The sequence below is a fragment of the Zonotrichia albicollis genome, chromosome 8 (assembly GCF_047830755.1).
Source record: "Zonotrichia albicollis isolate bZonAlb1 chromosome 8, bZonAlb1.hap1, whole genome shotgun sequence".
NCBI lineage: Eukaryota > Metazoa > Chordata > Aves > Passeriformes > Passerellidae > Zonotrichia > Zonotrichia albicollis.
Window position 1 is genome coordinate 8460656 of NC_133826.1, and position 16255 is coordinate 8476910.

Here is a 16255-nt window from a genome sequence, read left to right on the forward strand (position 1 = left end):
AGAGGCTGCTTGCCCTGCACTGGCTGTCCAGGGCCTGGCAGCAGCTTCCGTGGAAAGAGCTGATAACTGTGGTTCAGGTGGGAGAGGGTTGTCTTCTTCAGCAAGGCTGCACATGCACTGATAAGGCGCCTTGGGTACAAAAGGAGGCTGCATTTCTTCACCAGTTTCCTCATTGCTTGAGGCATTGGTGACAGCTGGCAAAGAATGCTAAGAGAGTGCATTTCACACCAGACTGTCTGCACCTGGGTGATCTGATGGTCCCAGAGATGCCTGCAGCACCCTGGGAAGACTCTTGGAGATGCTGGGTTTTCTCTAGAATTTCCTCAGAATCATTTCCTTCTCTTCTCCTGCAGTGTTAGAGATGGTGAAGTTCCAAGATTTTGCACATTGACCCTGTCCATTGGAGAGGGTCCCATGAGGGACACAGAGACAAGTTCTCTGTTGCACAGCCGCTTGACTGGCATGCACCTCCAGTCACAGTCTTGTGTAGAAAGGTATATTCCCATGATCCTATGCTTTCTTTAAGAATATATGCTGAAATTGGCATCCTGTGTTGGACCTTCTCTCCGTGGAAAACTCCTCTAATGCCACAAAAGTGAAGCAAGAATATTAAATAGCCCAAATGGCCCCAAATCAACCAAAGCCCCAATCAATGCAGCTCCGTGTCCTGTGCAAACTCTGGCAAGAAAGGTGGGGCACAGGGCAGAAAGAGGAAGGATGGGAGAAGGATGGGCTGTGTGCAGTGTTCAGGAGCTTCTGGGCAGTAACAGCATGGCTTGGTGGGTCACCATGCCATGTGTGATAGACACCGAGGCTAAAGGAGCTCCTTCAGCTCACATGGTTGATGTGTAGAGAGGGCTCATATTCTTCCCAAACCTAGTGTTTGAGATGTTGAGATGTTGGTGCCATCCTCTCCAGTGGTGAGTGACTAGCACAGACCAGTCACTTCACTTGGAAATATCTGAGGCAGCTACAAACTGACACAGACGCCAGGGGAGATTCTTAGGAGGTGATCTCACTTTAGCTCTTGCTTGTGTTGTTTTTCTGAACCCAAGTGAAACAGCTGGTTTAGACTTGGAAGGAAATGGAGCTTTTTTTTTCCTCCCCAAAAAATCATTTTATTGTTTACCACATATGTTTAGGGCAAGTCTGCTAGGGAAAGTGCTCCAAGACTTCGAAGACAGCAGAGAACTGAGTGCTGAGCTCACATTATGGCACTGCACTGAAACTGGAAACAGAGGGCTGTACCAGCAAGGAGCCAGCTCCAAACTGGTGAACTCTGTCCCTCTGTCAAATGCTGAGCCTGTTGAGGATTGTGCATTGCACTCCAGGGTGCTTCTGGAGAAGGATTTCCATGGTGTGACATGTGAATTCCTCAAAAATAGCTCTATACCCTTAGTAGAAGGTCTGCTCAGAAAGGAAGATCAGAAACGGAGAGACATTGGGGGAGTTTATTGTACTTGGGGGCAGCAAGGAAATAGAAGTCTGTGGGAATCTGTCTGTCCTTCAGACTGAGATGCTCCAAGTATAGAATTGCACTGCACATCTCCGAGACACCCCAGGGAAGCACAAATCTGTGCTCTATTAGCTTGGCGTCAATCTGGAATAACCCCCTCAACTTTTGGCCCCTCATCTCTCCATTCTCCCTCTGGCTACGGTGTGGCCTTTCTCCAGAGCTCGTTCTCTAAGTGCACTCGGGTGAGAGGGGAGAGAGGTGATTACATGCAAGAAAAGAATGAAGGGAGCCATGGGAGGATTGCTGGACGTTGGAAATGCTGCACGCTTTGGCTCCTTATGTGTTATTGCTCTGATTCCCGTGACTGTCCAAAAGTGGCTATGAGTCAGTTCCTCACAACTGCATAGAATAACAACATCAAACAAGAGGGAAAATGATTTCTCCATCTGCTTGGAGAACGGGTGGCATGATGTAAGGAGTCCATGATGAAAGCCTGCTTTGCAGGACCATTGCATGCGGCTTGTGCAAAGTATTTTTTAAGGCATGCTTTGGGCTTGAATACTTCTGCCAAATAGGGGAAGAGGAAAGCTCATTCTCTGCATCTCCAGCTCTCCTTCACAGCTTTTTGCATAATGCTGTAATTTCCAAGTGCAAAACCATGTCCTGAAGCAGAGCAAAAGCCAGCAACCTGGGGTGACAGACTTTTCTGGAAGGTGGGGCCTTTGATAGTCCCTTTCTCTTTGGAAAGCTCCCAGAACTCTTGTTTCAAATCTGAACACCAGGCTCTAGGAAGCTTTTGTTACATCTGGTCTGGTATGGTAGGCCTGCATGTCTCATCCTGTGGCATGGTATGGCTCACATTTCATGCTAACTGGTGTAGGCTGGGTTCCTTCAAGCCATTTCCAGAAAATTGTTGTTGAATCTCCACACACATGAGTTTTGTTCACATTATCAGTAAAATTTAAAATCCAAATATTCAGGCTGTCCTAACATCATACTCATGACTAGGTGCTGCAGATCATCCACCTAATCCATCACCTGGTGTCATTCCTTGATAAAACACTTCACATCAGAGAGTTACTCAGACTGAGGGAATCTTTCAGTTACATCTAGATCCAACTTGCAAAAGCAAGATCTGCACCAACCAAGCATTGGCTCCTTGTCAAAGTGCATTCAAGATACTTTTTCAAGGCCATCCTTACCACTAGAGTGAGATTTCACGGAAGTGGTTCAAGAACAAAGAGGAGCAATTGTCTGGCAGTGAGAGTCATCATGAGGAAGGCAGAAGAGCCTCCAGGTTTCAAAGCGTGTTATTCATTAGCAAAGAAATACGCTGGACAAGGAGTGAAAGGGAATTAAAAATTGGGAGGGTTTATCCACACTGATTCCCCACCACAGGTCTCTGGAACATGTGTCATGTCAGAAGTGAGTACTGTGGGATGGCATGTGGTTCCCAGTAAATTCCTGCTGTTACCCAGAGACCTCTGGCTCAGACTGGAATGCTATAGTGGAGAAATCATCAAATTCAAATAAAAGCCATTGCCTGGAGTGTTTGCTGTAGCTCCTTACTACAGCCTCATCTTGATAAATTAATCTTTCAGCTTCCAAAATACTGAGCTTTGACCACTGTAGATTAAGAGGAATGGAGATGCAGTTTTAGAGGCAGCAAGCAAAGGGACCGCAAAGTATTTACCCTGACTGTGAAGGGGCAGCTCTCTTTGCTTTTTTCCCTACACTAATTCTTGTGAAGCCTTCCTACCATAAACACTGTGGTGCTGCCAAGGGGCTTGAGAATCAGCATCGAGGGAGAAGGAGGAATAGAGGCTGCCGCCTCCTGATTGCAGAGCAGCCCAAGGTCTAAATGGCAACAAAACGTTATACATAATGTCTGATTCACTGTGTGGAGAATGTAAAGAATTGAGACCTCCCGACACAGTTTACATTGGACCTTTTTATGACTAATTGTGCAGAAAATAGCTCTGCTTGTAGTGTGCATGGAAACAGTTCAGATTTCTGCTGTGTGTCAGCTAATGGCTAGCAAGGCTTTTTTAGCACAACTTCAAAGGCTCTGGCAATGGAGGTCCTTTGTGAGGGAATTATCTCCTGCTCCTTTGTACCCCGTTATCCTTCTAAGCCTGTTCTTTGTGTGGAACAAAGAATTGCGAAAAGAATAGACAAAGTAATTTGTAGTAGATCTCTAAACCTAGATAAAGTACATAACATTTGCTTAAAAACAATTTTTTTGCCTCTGTCATCAAAATGTGGTTGTAATTTTTCTGTGTAGGAACACCCAAGTTCATCTAACTTTTGAGGGATGCAACCTGATGCTTAGGTTATTGATGAGGGTCACTAGGATGTCTGAAATGGAAAAGGAGAGCTTTAGTGTATGTGGTCAATTAGGAAATACATGGCTGTCAAGAGCTGGCTGAGAAGTGTCTTTCTCTCTGCCTCAGGATATTCCATAAAAAAGGAAGAAAGTGCATTCTTTCAGCAGTGTTTGTGCATCAACCTGCTTTAAGGAAACCACATAGATTTCGTGTATTTTTTTACATGTTTTTTAGTAAAAAAAAAACCCTAATTGATGGTTTATTCTTTCTTTCTGCCAGTGAAAAATGAAACCTTGGGGAGATAAGGAAACACATTACATGGATCTGCTTTCTGTAGTCCGAAACACGGTTCTTAATTAAAAATAAAAGAGCAAACCAGGAATGGAAGATCTATGATTAATGTTAGCAGCCATGCTGTATAATGTGTTCCTCCACTGTCTCCAGATGCTTGTCTCAAAAAAACGAGATGTGAGTGAAAGGAGGATAATCTTGGCCTCATCAAATTTAGTAAGAAACCGTCTCTTAAGTGTAGCAGCCACACTGACCACTCTAGTGTTTGTGTTTAAACTACAAAATTGCTGTGTTTAGCACTGGGTCTTGTCCTCAAGCAAATCTCATTAGTATCTCCTTATCCTCAGAGGGTGGAAGGATTGCATCCACACCTGGGCAATTTTAATCTTAAACTGTTAGGAGTGGCTGCTCTGCATATCTCTGTGCCCAAGTACATACTTTCTCTTCAGGTCCCTATGTAGAAAATCTTTTATGTCTGCTTTCTCTCCTTTTCCACTTCCATGGATTTCCCAAGGCAGCTGATGTTCTGACCTCTTGGATCCAGTTTTCATCAGCTGTCAAGATAAATTTGGTTAATACTGCAGGAATGGTTTATTCAGGTTTAGACTGAAGAGGGAATAGTGATGGAAATGCAAGATCATTCCCTTGCCTCTCTAGCCTGTCTGATAAATCTCTAGATGCACTAAATTTTCAGTAGTTACACACTCTTGAGGTTTTCCCCAGGCCAGGAAGAGAAATTTTTAAAATATTTAAGCAGAAGCATACATGCACATACACATATATATAAAGCTCATTTATTTCATATCTATAAATAAAAAGTAAATCCAGTGATGTTATAAAGAATATGACAGTTACTGCATACTCTATTTGCACATATGAGCAGCAATTTGATGTTTTTCACTGATGATGAGCTTAATTGTCTCTGATATGCAGGTTATTTTGTTTTCATCACATGGGCTGTCAAAGTATTCTGTTGTTGTTAATATTTAACAAGTGAGTCCTTATCTCAAGTTGTGTGTGGCTAGGGAGAGTTAGTTTATGTAACATATTTCTCACATAGAAGATTTTCCTGGATTTTAAAACTGGAAAGGATAATTATTATGGACTTCACAGCAGGAGGCAGGCTAAGACAATTCTTCCAGGAATTCTTTAACCTTTCTTGTTTCACATTACCTACTTGCACTGGACCTCTCCAGTGCCACCTTTTTCCTTAAAACTTCCTGTTCCACATCTCAAGGAGATCCTGAGGAACTCCTTGCCATGGGATCACATGAATCAGTGATGGGAAATGTCTGTGTTGGGTGGATACAAAAACAACCTTAATATGTGAATTCTGACTGGACAGAGAAGTTAAGACAAATACAAGTCAGAAATCTTCAGTCGGGTGGAGAGGATGCATTTACATGGCAAGCTGAGGATGAGATGGGTGGTAACTTACCCAGATGTACGTGGGATAATACAAACAGGTAAATTTTAAGCAGAGTCTAAAGGTTAAGTTTTGCTCATGCCATTTCCTAGTAGTTGTTAAAGTTTCAGGCTCTGTTGATGTATGTGGAATGGAGAATTATTTGAGGGCCAGCTCAAAGTTGGATTTTGGTTTTGATTTTTTTATTTCTTTTTATTTCTTCTCTCTTGGTTGAACTGGAGCATTGAAAATATTTTGGTATGTGTTGGATTGAGAACATTCAATGAAATACCTATGATGTTTGCATGGATATTTGTAATTAGGATTTTAATTTATTTGGGAATCTGAAGTTGAGGGGTTTTTAATGGAAGCTGGCATTCCTTCCAGTTAGGAAAGGCAGAATTAAAAGAACAAACTCTGTTGCCATGCTGCCCAGCAGATCACCAGTCCCAGCAGCTGGCAGCTTTCATCATGGCATCCACACAGAGGGCAGGAATGGGAAGTCCAGCAAGTGCCATCTTTTGGTCTTCATCCATCACTTGAAGGGACTTGCAGGCTCTGCTGAGGAGCTGGCATTGTTGACCAACCTACCATTGTGTGGATGAGGAGTCAGAGCTTTTGCATAGTTACTTTTTTCCCTGAGTTTAAATGAGTTAAAATTGGTTTCTCTTATGCTGTCATCTTGTCAAAGATTTGCTGGAATCGGGACAATTATTTACATTAAGAAATCTTTTGGCATTTCAGACCCTGGCTCAGGGAAAATAAAGTGGACTCGGAAACGTCTCGGACTCTGATACCTTTGACTTTGGTTCCTCAGTGTCACTTTGCCAGTGACAGAATGGGGACCTTTGTTTGCCTTGGCCACTGCATAAAAAAACAGGATATGATCAAATCCAGTTAATCATTCACAAATGTCTCATTTCTTGAATCTCTGAGGGTGTATAACACATTTTTGGGACTGTTCTTTGCTGCTTTGGCTTTTGTTATAAGTAAGTTAGAAAGGGGAAAATCAAATTTTGAGTTTTCTTAAAAGGAAGTGGAGGAATCCTGGAACACACTAGGGCTCTGCAAATGTACATTTAATCATTTAAAGAAATGTCTTTTGGCTAAAAGCTCTTACCAGCGCTTGCGAGTTGCACTCAAAGCCATGCAGCTACATCGTTCCAACAACTGAGGCGAGTTAGCGCCCTTGTTGGCAGCGGGAGCAGAGGGGAGCAGGCTGAGCAAATCCTGGGGCTGAATGCTCTCAAATTCATCAGGACTTTGTGCAGGGTGGGCGAAGAATCCTAGGGGTGACTCTGCTGGTGGCTGCACCAGCTCCTTGCACAGCAGTGTCCTTGGAGGGGGACTCAGGCACCTCTTGCCTGCCTTGGATTTTTCAGTGCAGTTTGGCTCTGCTGTGGAGCCAGGCAGTCAGAAACGTCTCCTGCAAACACTTTGACTGTGCTTCAGGCAAGCACACACTCTCCAAGCAGCAGCAGCAGCAAACCAGAGGAGTGAGTTCTTACACCCCACAGCGTGGTGAACACCCTCCTCTGAGATGCCACAGGCACAGGGAGGCTTGGGCACATTCCTGGTGAATTGGTCTGTTCAGAGCTGGCAGTGAGGTGCAGTGACCTGGCTGTAAATGGGGGTCACCCAGCCCTGCAGAGTTGGAAGTTAATGGATATAATGGAAGAGGATTGTTCTGTTCTTCCTCCATGTCACTCATGGCTGCAGTTGGAGACAGGTTACAGTGCTATGTGGATTTTAATAAATTTGTTTGTGGACTTTTTGCTGCCTTTATATATCCAACCCATCCTGCAGACAGTGTGGGACTCTGACAATAAGTTGAAAGCTTTGGCTGGATTACACTCCCTTATTGAGTCTGAGCCCAAAGCCCTTTGAGGGCTCCCATTGACTCTGTGGGATTTGGTTCAGATTTCAAGTATATGGAACCCCCTTAAGTAAACTCTTTCAAGGCCTGTACACACTGCAATACTTAGTGGGCTCCTTGTTACTTCTGTGAATAGGAATGTGACCTTTACACTTCCAACAAAGAGCCCTGAATTACAGGACTAAATCTTTGTATTTTGGGAGAGATAAGGTTACCATCCCAGCTCCTCCCAGCCCCACTGTGCAGGTGGCTGAATGGCTGATGAGGCAGTTCCTGAATCACTGTGGTTTTAGTCAGACAAGTACTGAACATGCATTACAGCAGCCTGAGTCTCTTCATTAGCAGATGTCCATGAGTAGTGATGGTCAGGGTTGTAAGTTGTTCCATTTCACGAGTCAAAGCCCTAGTAATATCCTTTTGCCACTGCAGGGTCATTCTGATCTCCATGTTGGAAATTTATTTAATCAGTGTGCATATTAAAAATGGTCACAGTGGAAGGCAAGACTTGCAACCCATCTAGGTTCCCTATTATCCACCCAGTCCCCTGGCCCTGTGAGGGGAGGGAGGGATAAATGAGATGGAAGAAGTGTTTGGGCTTTATGCTGTCCCTTTCTCTGACCTAGTTTTTGGTACCCTTAACTCCCAAAGCTGCTGTTCCAACAGGAGAAGCTCAAGCAAGTGAGAGTAGTAGTTTGATTGACAGTGCTATTTTCTACCTGTATTTTAGGTCACTTCCTGGGTAACAACACTGTGATTGATGTACTGAGACAAGCAGGATTTGAAGTGGAGCACACCCCTCCTGGACAACCAATTGGAAAGTAAGCAGCTGCCCACAGATTATTAATCACTTTCTCTCCTTTTTTCTCTCCCTTTTTCTGTGACTAAGCAAGATTATTGCATTAGTATAGGAGGTGGGTGAGGAACCTCCCTTTCCCACCCAATTTCCAGACAAAAAGTGCATTGTAAAGCATCCATTGTGTGAGTTTGGAAACATATGGAGCCTGAATGGCTGGTGTTTTTGTGGGTTTTTTCCACTTGGGGACATTATTTATATCACAGCTGCTTCATTATACCAGCTCAGAAGTGCCATGGTTTCTTTAAAGAAACATTTCATTCAGCTCATTTTCCCCCAGAGCTGTTTTTCCTTTTGCTCTCCGTGGGGGTTTTGTTGCTTCTCCATTGCAGACCTCTCTGTCAGGCTGCTGTTCTTCAGGTGGAATTTCAGTTTTTCCTGAAGGACCACATTTTATGTAGCAGATGCATCATTGAAAGTGTGTTGGGCAGGTAGAGAGCAATTCAGTATTCCCTGAGCTTCTCCATATATCTGGTCAGGTAAAGCAGGCAAGAAGGACTGATCAATAGGCTCTTGGCAATCTTCATTAGTATAAAATAAAACATGGCACAAAATTGTCCTTAGCTGGTGAAACAGACTTTATTCATCCTGTAGACTTTTCTTTTTCCTGGCCATTTAAATGAGGTCTCTGTCTGAAGAAATCACAGACAATAAAACCATGAGGGCTGGTGAGAGACCATCTAGCTTTGCAAAATCAGCCTTTCCCTTACATTCTGCAGATAAAATTTGTCCAAGGCTACTCTGTCGTAGGATTGTTATCCTCATTAGAAGAAAGTGTTAGCAGCATGCTCCTGTCCCTGGTGGGCAGACATGACACGGTCCAAAACCGAGGTGAGTCTCAATGAGGAGGATTAATGGCAGAGGTAGCAGACCATGTCTGAAAAAGCTGTGTGTAATCTAATTGGAAAATCTGGCTGATCTAACCTTGTTTGGAAAACATCCGCAGTGATTCATATAGAATATAATATGGCTCAACTGTGCATAAGTGTTCTTTGACAGAGCATTTATCCAAAATGCTTCTTGGAATCTGTTGAGCAATAAAAGCATCGTCTTAAATAACAATGGGGGAAAGAGGAAGAAAAGGCTGTTAAACACCACCAGTAAGAGCATATATTCAGAGGAGATTTAAGAAGCACTTTGGCAGGGGGAGAAAAGTCAACATGGTGCAGGGAAGAGCAGTAAACACTGTAGCAGTCTGGAGCTGGAACGTTTTTTACTAAAACCAACAAAAAAAAAAAAAATAGCAAAACATAAAACCCAAGCAAACTACAGCAGAACAGCCGAGGTGTACCATTCCTAGGTTTCTGAAAAAGAAACTTTCCACTCAGGGAAGCAGACACTTTCTTCAGCAATTTTCATTTAGTTGAAAGTATCATCTTCCCATGAAAAGTGTTTCAACTGGAAATTGTGAAACTATTAATTTATTGGCTGTTGCTAGCCCTTGAGAAGAACTAAAGATGCAGTAGTGTGAGAGAAGTCCAAGAATAGTCTCTGCTTTCTGGTGTTAGGCTATGTCTGTACACATCATCACAGACTTGAAATAAAGGATGGGGCAGGAAACTTGACTCAAAGCCAGTGCTTAATGTTGACTTATTTGCAGAGTGGGGCACCTCTATGTGCACATTCCCCTACCCTGGCAGCAGTGTCTCCTGTTCATGATGTCTTCCCTCAAATTCTCAATTCCTGGGGGAAATGGCCAGGAAAGCAAGAGGGCTTGGACTCTGCCTAGATCGATGTGTGTGTCCTCAGCTGAATGGTCCCACACGAGGTAACTTCTGTTCTGTTCTGTAACTTTCGTGTTGGGCAGGTTTGCCTGGACTAGAACCCTTATTTCAGCAGGGTCTTCTCTGAACATTGAACATACAAAACTTTATTAAAGGGTAAATGGTTGTGCAGGAATACTGGGTAGAGTCAAGAGAGAACACATGGTTGCCCCCCATAAGGATCTGTGAGTTTTCCTGTGGTCTGATCATAACGTAGATCTGCCAGTTCTAGATGACAATAAAGAAATAAAAATAAATTGCATGGCAAAAAAGTCCAGAGTTGCCACTAGACTGAATTAATCAAGGTGCAGAAACAGCAGAAAACTATAGAAATTGTGAATAAAGAGATTTAAATATATTCACAAGAAACAGCTTTTTGCCTTTAGAAGAACAAAAGACTCTCAAAAATGCACATCAGGGACTGTATTGTCATTTTCCTGTAACTGGGGCTGTAGCTATCAGAAGTGCTTGGGGCTCCCCCTTAAAAATGAGGAGGCTGCTGCAAACCATTTTGTCTCTTTTTTTACAGAATAGTTTGTATTTTATGATTTCTGGGTGAGCTCCAAAAGACAGTCTAGCCAAACAGAGTACAACATCACAACAGCACGACAACTTAATAGTTGCTGTGTTGTTTATGTTTATGTTATATTGTTACGTTGCTGTAATTGAATGTCTTAAGGAACTTTGCATTTTTGTCTAGCCTTCCTTTTTTTACTCTTCTCTTTCCTTTTCAAAAGATTAAATAAAAACAACTGAAAGGCCCAGAAGAGGAACCATTTTGCTATAGTGAGTGTAAAAACAAAATATATACATCGAATAAACAAATAGAGGCACAACAAATTTTGAGCTGCTTGCAAAGCAGAAATTGTTTTGTGGGTTACAGAGGTTGCAGAGATGGACATGTTTTCATCTTGGTTCTTGTGGAGCCATACATGAAGAGGTATTTCTTTGTGCTCAAGCCCAAAAGAGACATTTCTGCTTTACTTCCAAATAAGTTGTATAAGGGAGTCAAGCCCACTTCATTGCATTCTGGCATTGACAATTGAAAAATTGGATAGTGTTCAAGGAAGATCAGCTGGATTCTGATGTGGAGTTTGGGGGGGTGGACAGCACATGGAAAAAATGCAAGGGTTGGAAAAAAAACTGAAGCAGCTGCATGCTTATGTTTTAGCTAAGGGAATTCAAAAGAAGTGTTGTGGACAGACTGTATGCAGAAGAATGAAGAGGAACAGTTCGAGCTGGCACATAGAAGTGTTTCGAAGTATATCAGATTGAATTTGAGGGTGCTTTTGGATGAATATGAATGACTCCACAGTGATTTGCAGGACCATTTCTCTCAGGTTAAGAAGTCCCCTTATATGAAAGTAAATTTAGCAAAACACTCAGGCTATGTCCTACTTACTACCAGTACTGTCTTGCCAAAAAAGCAAATGATCATTTTCTTTAATCTCTCTGTTCCCAGAACAGTATGATTATTACTATTATTGACATGATTAGTAATCTGATCTTTATTATTCAATAATATTGTTGATCTTTACTGTTCAGCAATAATTCAGCAGCATTACCATAAATAGGTGGAGTATAGTCTGGTATGATGTTTAAACCCTGACGTCCATTTTGGTTTTAGAAAGGACAAGAGAATTCCTTTTGTAGAAAATAACTAGCACTGTTCCTATGTATCAGAAAAAGAAAAGCCTTGGGAAGTGTGAAGCAGGACAAAGACCAAACCTGTTTATGCTTTCAGTTGCATACTGACTGGGTAAAGCCAGAAGATTGTTGGCTTCCTCTGTCCAAAATGCTAAGCATGGCTTGTGAAACGGCTGCTCTTTAAGCCAACCAAACTGAATACCTAGAGTCTCACATTTCTGTTGTTTAGTGACAAGCACAAATTTGAGCCAAATCCTCCCCTTCCTAAGGTAGTGGGGAAAAATAAAGTGAGATCTTGTCTGGCTGGAAGAAATAGCTATGACATAGAGGGGTCTGATGGCTCCAGAATCAGTGAACTTACAAAGAAAAGTTTATATTAAGTACATTTAGCTGGTGTGGAGCTATTTGGGAATTCTTACTGACTGGCTTTCTGAAATCTCCTGGCTCCTCCTGTTGACGTGCCTGATGGCCCAGTGTTGACCTTCCTGTGCCTCTTCCAGAATTCCACCAGCTGACTATTGAAAACACCTTCTTTAAAGCTCAATCCCTTTCTGTGAAAGAAACCCTGTTCTATTCATCATGCAGAACAATGCCATAAACTCTTGAGAACTTATTTTCACATTGGCTTAATTTGTTCATTTTGCTGCCTGAGGGAAGGGTCCTGAATCTGTTTGCGTGACAGCCTTCAGCAGCATTCATTCTTGTTTTGCTGGCTGTCATCCTTGTCCCCAGATACAGGCATTGGAAAATTAGTGACTGAATCAATATCTCATTGCTTTGCCCTGAGATAAGAAAGGCAAGTTTGTTTTGGTTGTTGGGGGGTTTTTTGTTTGTTTTTTTTTGGTTTTTTGTGTGGAGTTCTGCCAACTGGCTGTCCCTCCTCCTCTCTGTCTTCAGAAAACAGAGCTGCATGCTTGGAGTGGAAAAGAGGAGATGGGAGAAAGTCTCCCCTTAGATGGATTCCAGTGGCTTGAGCAGATAAAGGGCCACAGCTGCTTCACATTTAACTGGAAACAGCCAAAATGCAAGATCAATCCAGGAAGCACCTGTGTCCATGACGACTCTATTGTTGCTGGGTTCTCAGAATCAGCTCTGACCTTCTGCCATGTGCCAAGCCTGGATGTGCTGCACACCATCCTCTTGGCCAGAAGAGCATGCAGCAGTGCTCATTTTTACCAGGCTGCTCTCTCTGAGGATGGGATCACTGCTGCCTTCTTTCAGAATCAGAGAATTCAGGATGAATTGAAGAATTCAGCACAAGTTCTTAAGTCTGTTTATCTGAGAGTTGGAGAGTTTACTGTAAACTCTCAGAGTTCTGCTGGAGAAACTAATTACCCTTGCTCCTTCTGTTTGCACTTCCTGTCCCTGTTGAAGCAACGTGTCTTTGCTGTTGTAGCTTACTCCTGTCCTTCTGTCTGAAGCAAAGAGCTTCCTCCCTCCCTTCTCAATACCATCCTACAGGTGTGACCCTGGCTCTGCTACTCATTGTTACCTCAGGATGGAAGTCCCTGCTCCCCAGGGAATGCTCTCTCCTTCCCCGTGGGCTGAAAGCACACTCCATCCACACAGTGATGCAGCCATTTCACTCCATCAGGATCCCTAACCCTCTAAAGGTGATGGACAGAATGGGGAAAAATGTTTGACATAACATTCCCCACAGCCCCAGTTTGGTAAACCCAGTTTAGGAGATCCCATAAAATTACAGATGCCCTCAGAACTCTCAGGAATCTCCCAGTACTTGCCAAGTTCCTTGGGATGCCTGCACAGCTTCAGCTTTCTGGTGCCTGCTAGTCAGGGTTGCTCCACTCTGCATAGCTGTTAATTTTTGGGATGTGTTAGGGAGAAAGTTAAAGTTGTTGTGAAATAGTAGAAGTTCATTTAGAAAATACACAAGTGGGAAAAAAATTACAAGAGCTGTGACACTTTAATTGTAAATAGCTGAATTAATTGAGGAAAAAGAACTGAGAAAGGTAGACTCTTGATCCCATCTCTTCTGATACAGGGGGAAATGTACCCCTTTTTCATGTGAGTGGAATAATCTCCCCATTGGGATGTGGCAGTTCTTCTTAAACCTCTTGTAAACCTTTGGATCTTTCACTCGATCTGAGCCTGAGGATCATACTCCCATCACTGCCTCCCTTCTCTGAGAAGAAAAGTGAATCCATTATTCAGGGGGGTTCTCTGGCAGTGTAATTTACAGTAAGAGGTGCATAGGGATTAAATGGGGTTCATCTGCATGCACTGGTGAATTTATTGATTCATCTAACAATGGAAAATATGACCAATCAATGCTTAAAATACTTAGCCATGAAAATATGCACATTACATTTTCATGTTCCTGTGTGCCTTTAAAATATCTTCCTTTGCAATTTAATTGTCACTGTGTTTACCTTACAGCCACAAAACCTGAGCCAGCCAAAGTAACTCCTAGGGGGAAAAACATGGAAGAAGATCTCCAAAGCATGGTAGAGAAGCAAAGTCAACTTACAAATTCTCACCCATGGAAATTTAATTATCTTGTCACTTCCTGGGCTACACAGTACTTAGGGACAGTGTATCTGCATGTCCTTTAGGCCACTTTTAGACACTGAACACCTTCTGAGAGAATGGAATTTAGCAACTTGCTGCAAAAAAATATCTGAGAAAGAACAAGATAATTCATGGTGTTGGAGTAAGAACACAGAACAGAACTTCGCAGGAATTTCATGCTTGACTAGTTCTCCCAGTGGGACATTCACTTTGCTGTATAATCAGATTTTATCCTCAGTAAAATTTCTGGTTTCTTTTGAAAAAATTGTTTCATATTCCATATAATTCTGTTCCTTGGGAAGGGGGCCTCTGGGGAAACCTGGGCTTGCTTCTTTTTGCTCCAGGGCAGCTTGCTCGCTGAGCTGTCCTGAAGCCAGTGCTAAGGTTTCTAGGGTTTTTTGCTGATCTGCAGCCTATCAGGTTTAGGAGATCTGTATCTCATACTCCATAAACTCTCTAATAGTAAACTTACAGAGCCTTGGAGATTTCAAAAGTTCAGAGCTAGTTCTTACCTTATTTCCTAGCCAAATTTCAGCGTTCTTGTTTCCACAGGAGAAGCTGATTTTTCATCCTCTTTCTGCTTCCAGCCAATTCTAACGCAGATCTTTTCACCTCAGGTCATGAGTATGAGATGAAAATTTTGGTTTATAGTTATTAGAGATAAAGCTGATCCAACTTGCACTGAAGTTGTTGGCTTCCATCAGTGCCAGTAGCTTTTAGAGGTCATTGTTAATATGAGATGGTTGCTGATCCTCTCCCAGCTTTGGTTGTGAGGAGCCATGAGGGAACTGGTGGAAAACTCAGACGATGTTCACACAGTTGTGCAGATGCCTTCTATAGTCCAAGTTAAAAGACTGGCTTTTCCCGAGCAGTGCTCATGGGTGTCTTCAGACACCTGCCCAGCTTGCTTGAGGAGGTGTCTGGCTGGTTTTAGGTGGCTAATGAAGCTTTAGATGGTTAGTCACTCTGTGAGATGTGTCACTAAGCTCATTTAAGCCTTTGGAAAAGCTGCACCATCCCCTCCCCAGTGTTGTATTGAAACAGTGAGGTTGTGTGACTTTGTTTGTGTATTCAGCCTGCACTTGTCCTGTGGATTGATGGCCTCCACCCCGGGTGACATCAATCTGGGCTGAAGTGCAGCTGCACTTTGTAACAGCTCAAGGGGCACAAAGGTATCAAGTGGTATTGTGTGCTTGGAAAGATGTCGTTTATCTGAGGAAGTTTGTGGTCTGTTTGCTGTCACTCTGTCTTTGCAGTGCCGACTTCCCTTACCTTCACTATCACGTTGTCAGGCAAAGAGACCTCACACATTAGGACAGAGAGCTTTTCCACATCCAGAGCTGACTTCTCTCCTTCAGCAAGAGGTCTGTGGGCTGTGCTGCAATCGATAGAGCTGCTTGATTCAGCATGAGTGTAGTAATTTAGCTTTCAGGGAGCTCTTTACAATGCACAGGTTCTTAAAAAAGGAACAGAAAAAAAGGAAGTCAATGACTTTTCTCACTGACACTTTCACCTAAGGTTTCTTCAATAACAGTTCTTTAGAAAAAAGCAATCAAAGATGCAGTGTTCTACAGGGAATTTTGCTGAGAAATAGGTGTTTCATCTTTCATGAGTGATCAGGTGTTCATAAGGACATTCCTTGGAGTTCAGATGGGGTTAGAAGCCCTCCAGAACACTGTATTGTGACTGGTGGCATGACCAAATGACTCCCTGTGGGTGGATCTTTTTGTGGCAAGCTGTGGAATTTACTGAAACCTTTCTGCATTGCTGCCACAAGTAGAAAGTCACTCTAATGTACATATGGGGGGGGAGGGGTGTTTGATTTAGTGTCATTCCTTGCCCATTTTTATGCTAAATAGTCTCATTTTTAACAACTTATGGTATCTCAGCCAAGCCAGGTGACTTCATTCTGGCCACAACCCAGCTTTGGTTCCTAAATGACTGTGTGTGTGTGTCCCTTTGGGAGAATATGGTGAAGAGTCAGGCTGAGATCCATGTATATGAGCCTCCTCCAAGTTAGGTGCTAGCAGAAGGAGCAGGAATGCCAAAAAGAATAAGTTCTTATAACAGTAAATTAAGGATGGTGAATTTATGAAGCACTTGTCACA

The 16255-nt window shown here is 42.8% G+C and overlaps 1 protein-coding gene and 1 long non-coding RNA gene across 2 annotated transcripts in view; one reads left to right on the forward strand and one right to left on the reverse strand.

Annotated features, from left to right (window-relative positions):
* TRABD2B (TraB domain containing 2B) overlaps positions 1-16255 on the forward strand; it is a 259936-nt gene that overhangs the window by 210622 nt on the left and 33059 nt on the right. Inside the window, exon 5 of the mRNA XM_074545840.1 lies at positions 8083-8173. Within this exon, the coding sequence (XP_074401941.1) occupies positions 8083-8173 (91 nt within the window). The remainder of the gene's footprint in view (positions 1-8082; positions 8174-16255) is intronic.
* On the reverse strand, positions 4853-15549 carry LOC141729835 (uncharacterized). The gene is made up of 2 exons (XR_012581275.1): positions 14660-15549; positions 4853-13761 (listed from the first exon to the last, which is right to left on the reverse strand). It is a non-coding gene; the product is annotated as an uncharacterized LOC141729835 (long non-coding RNA).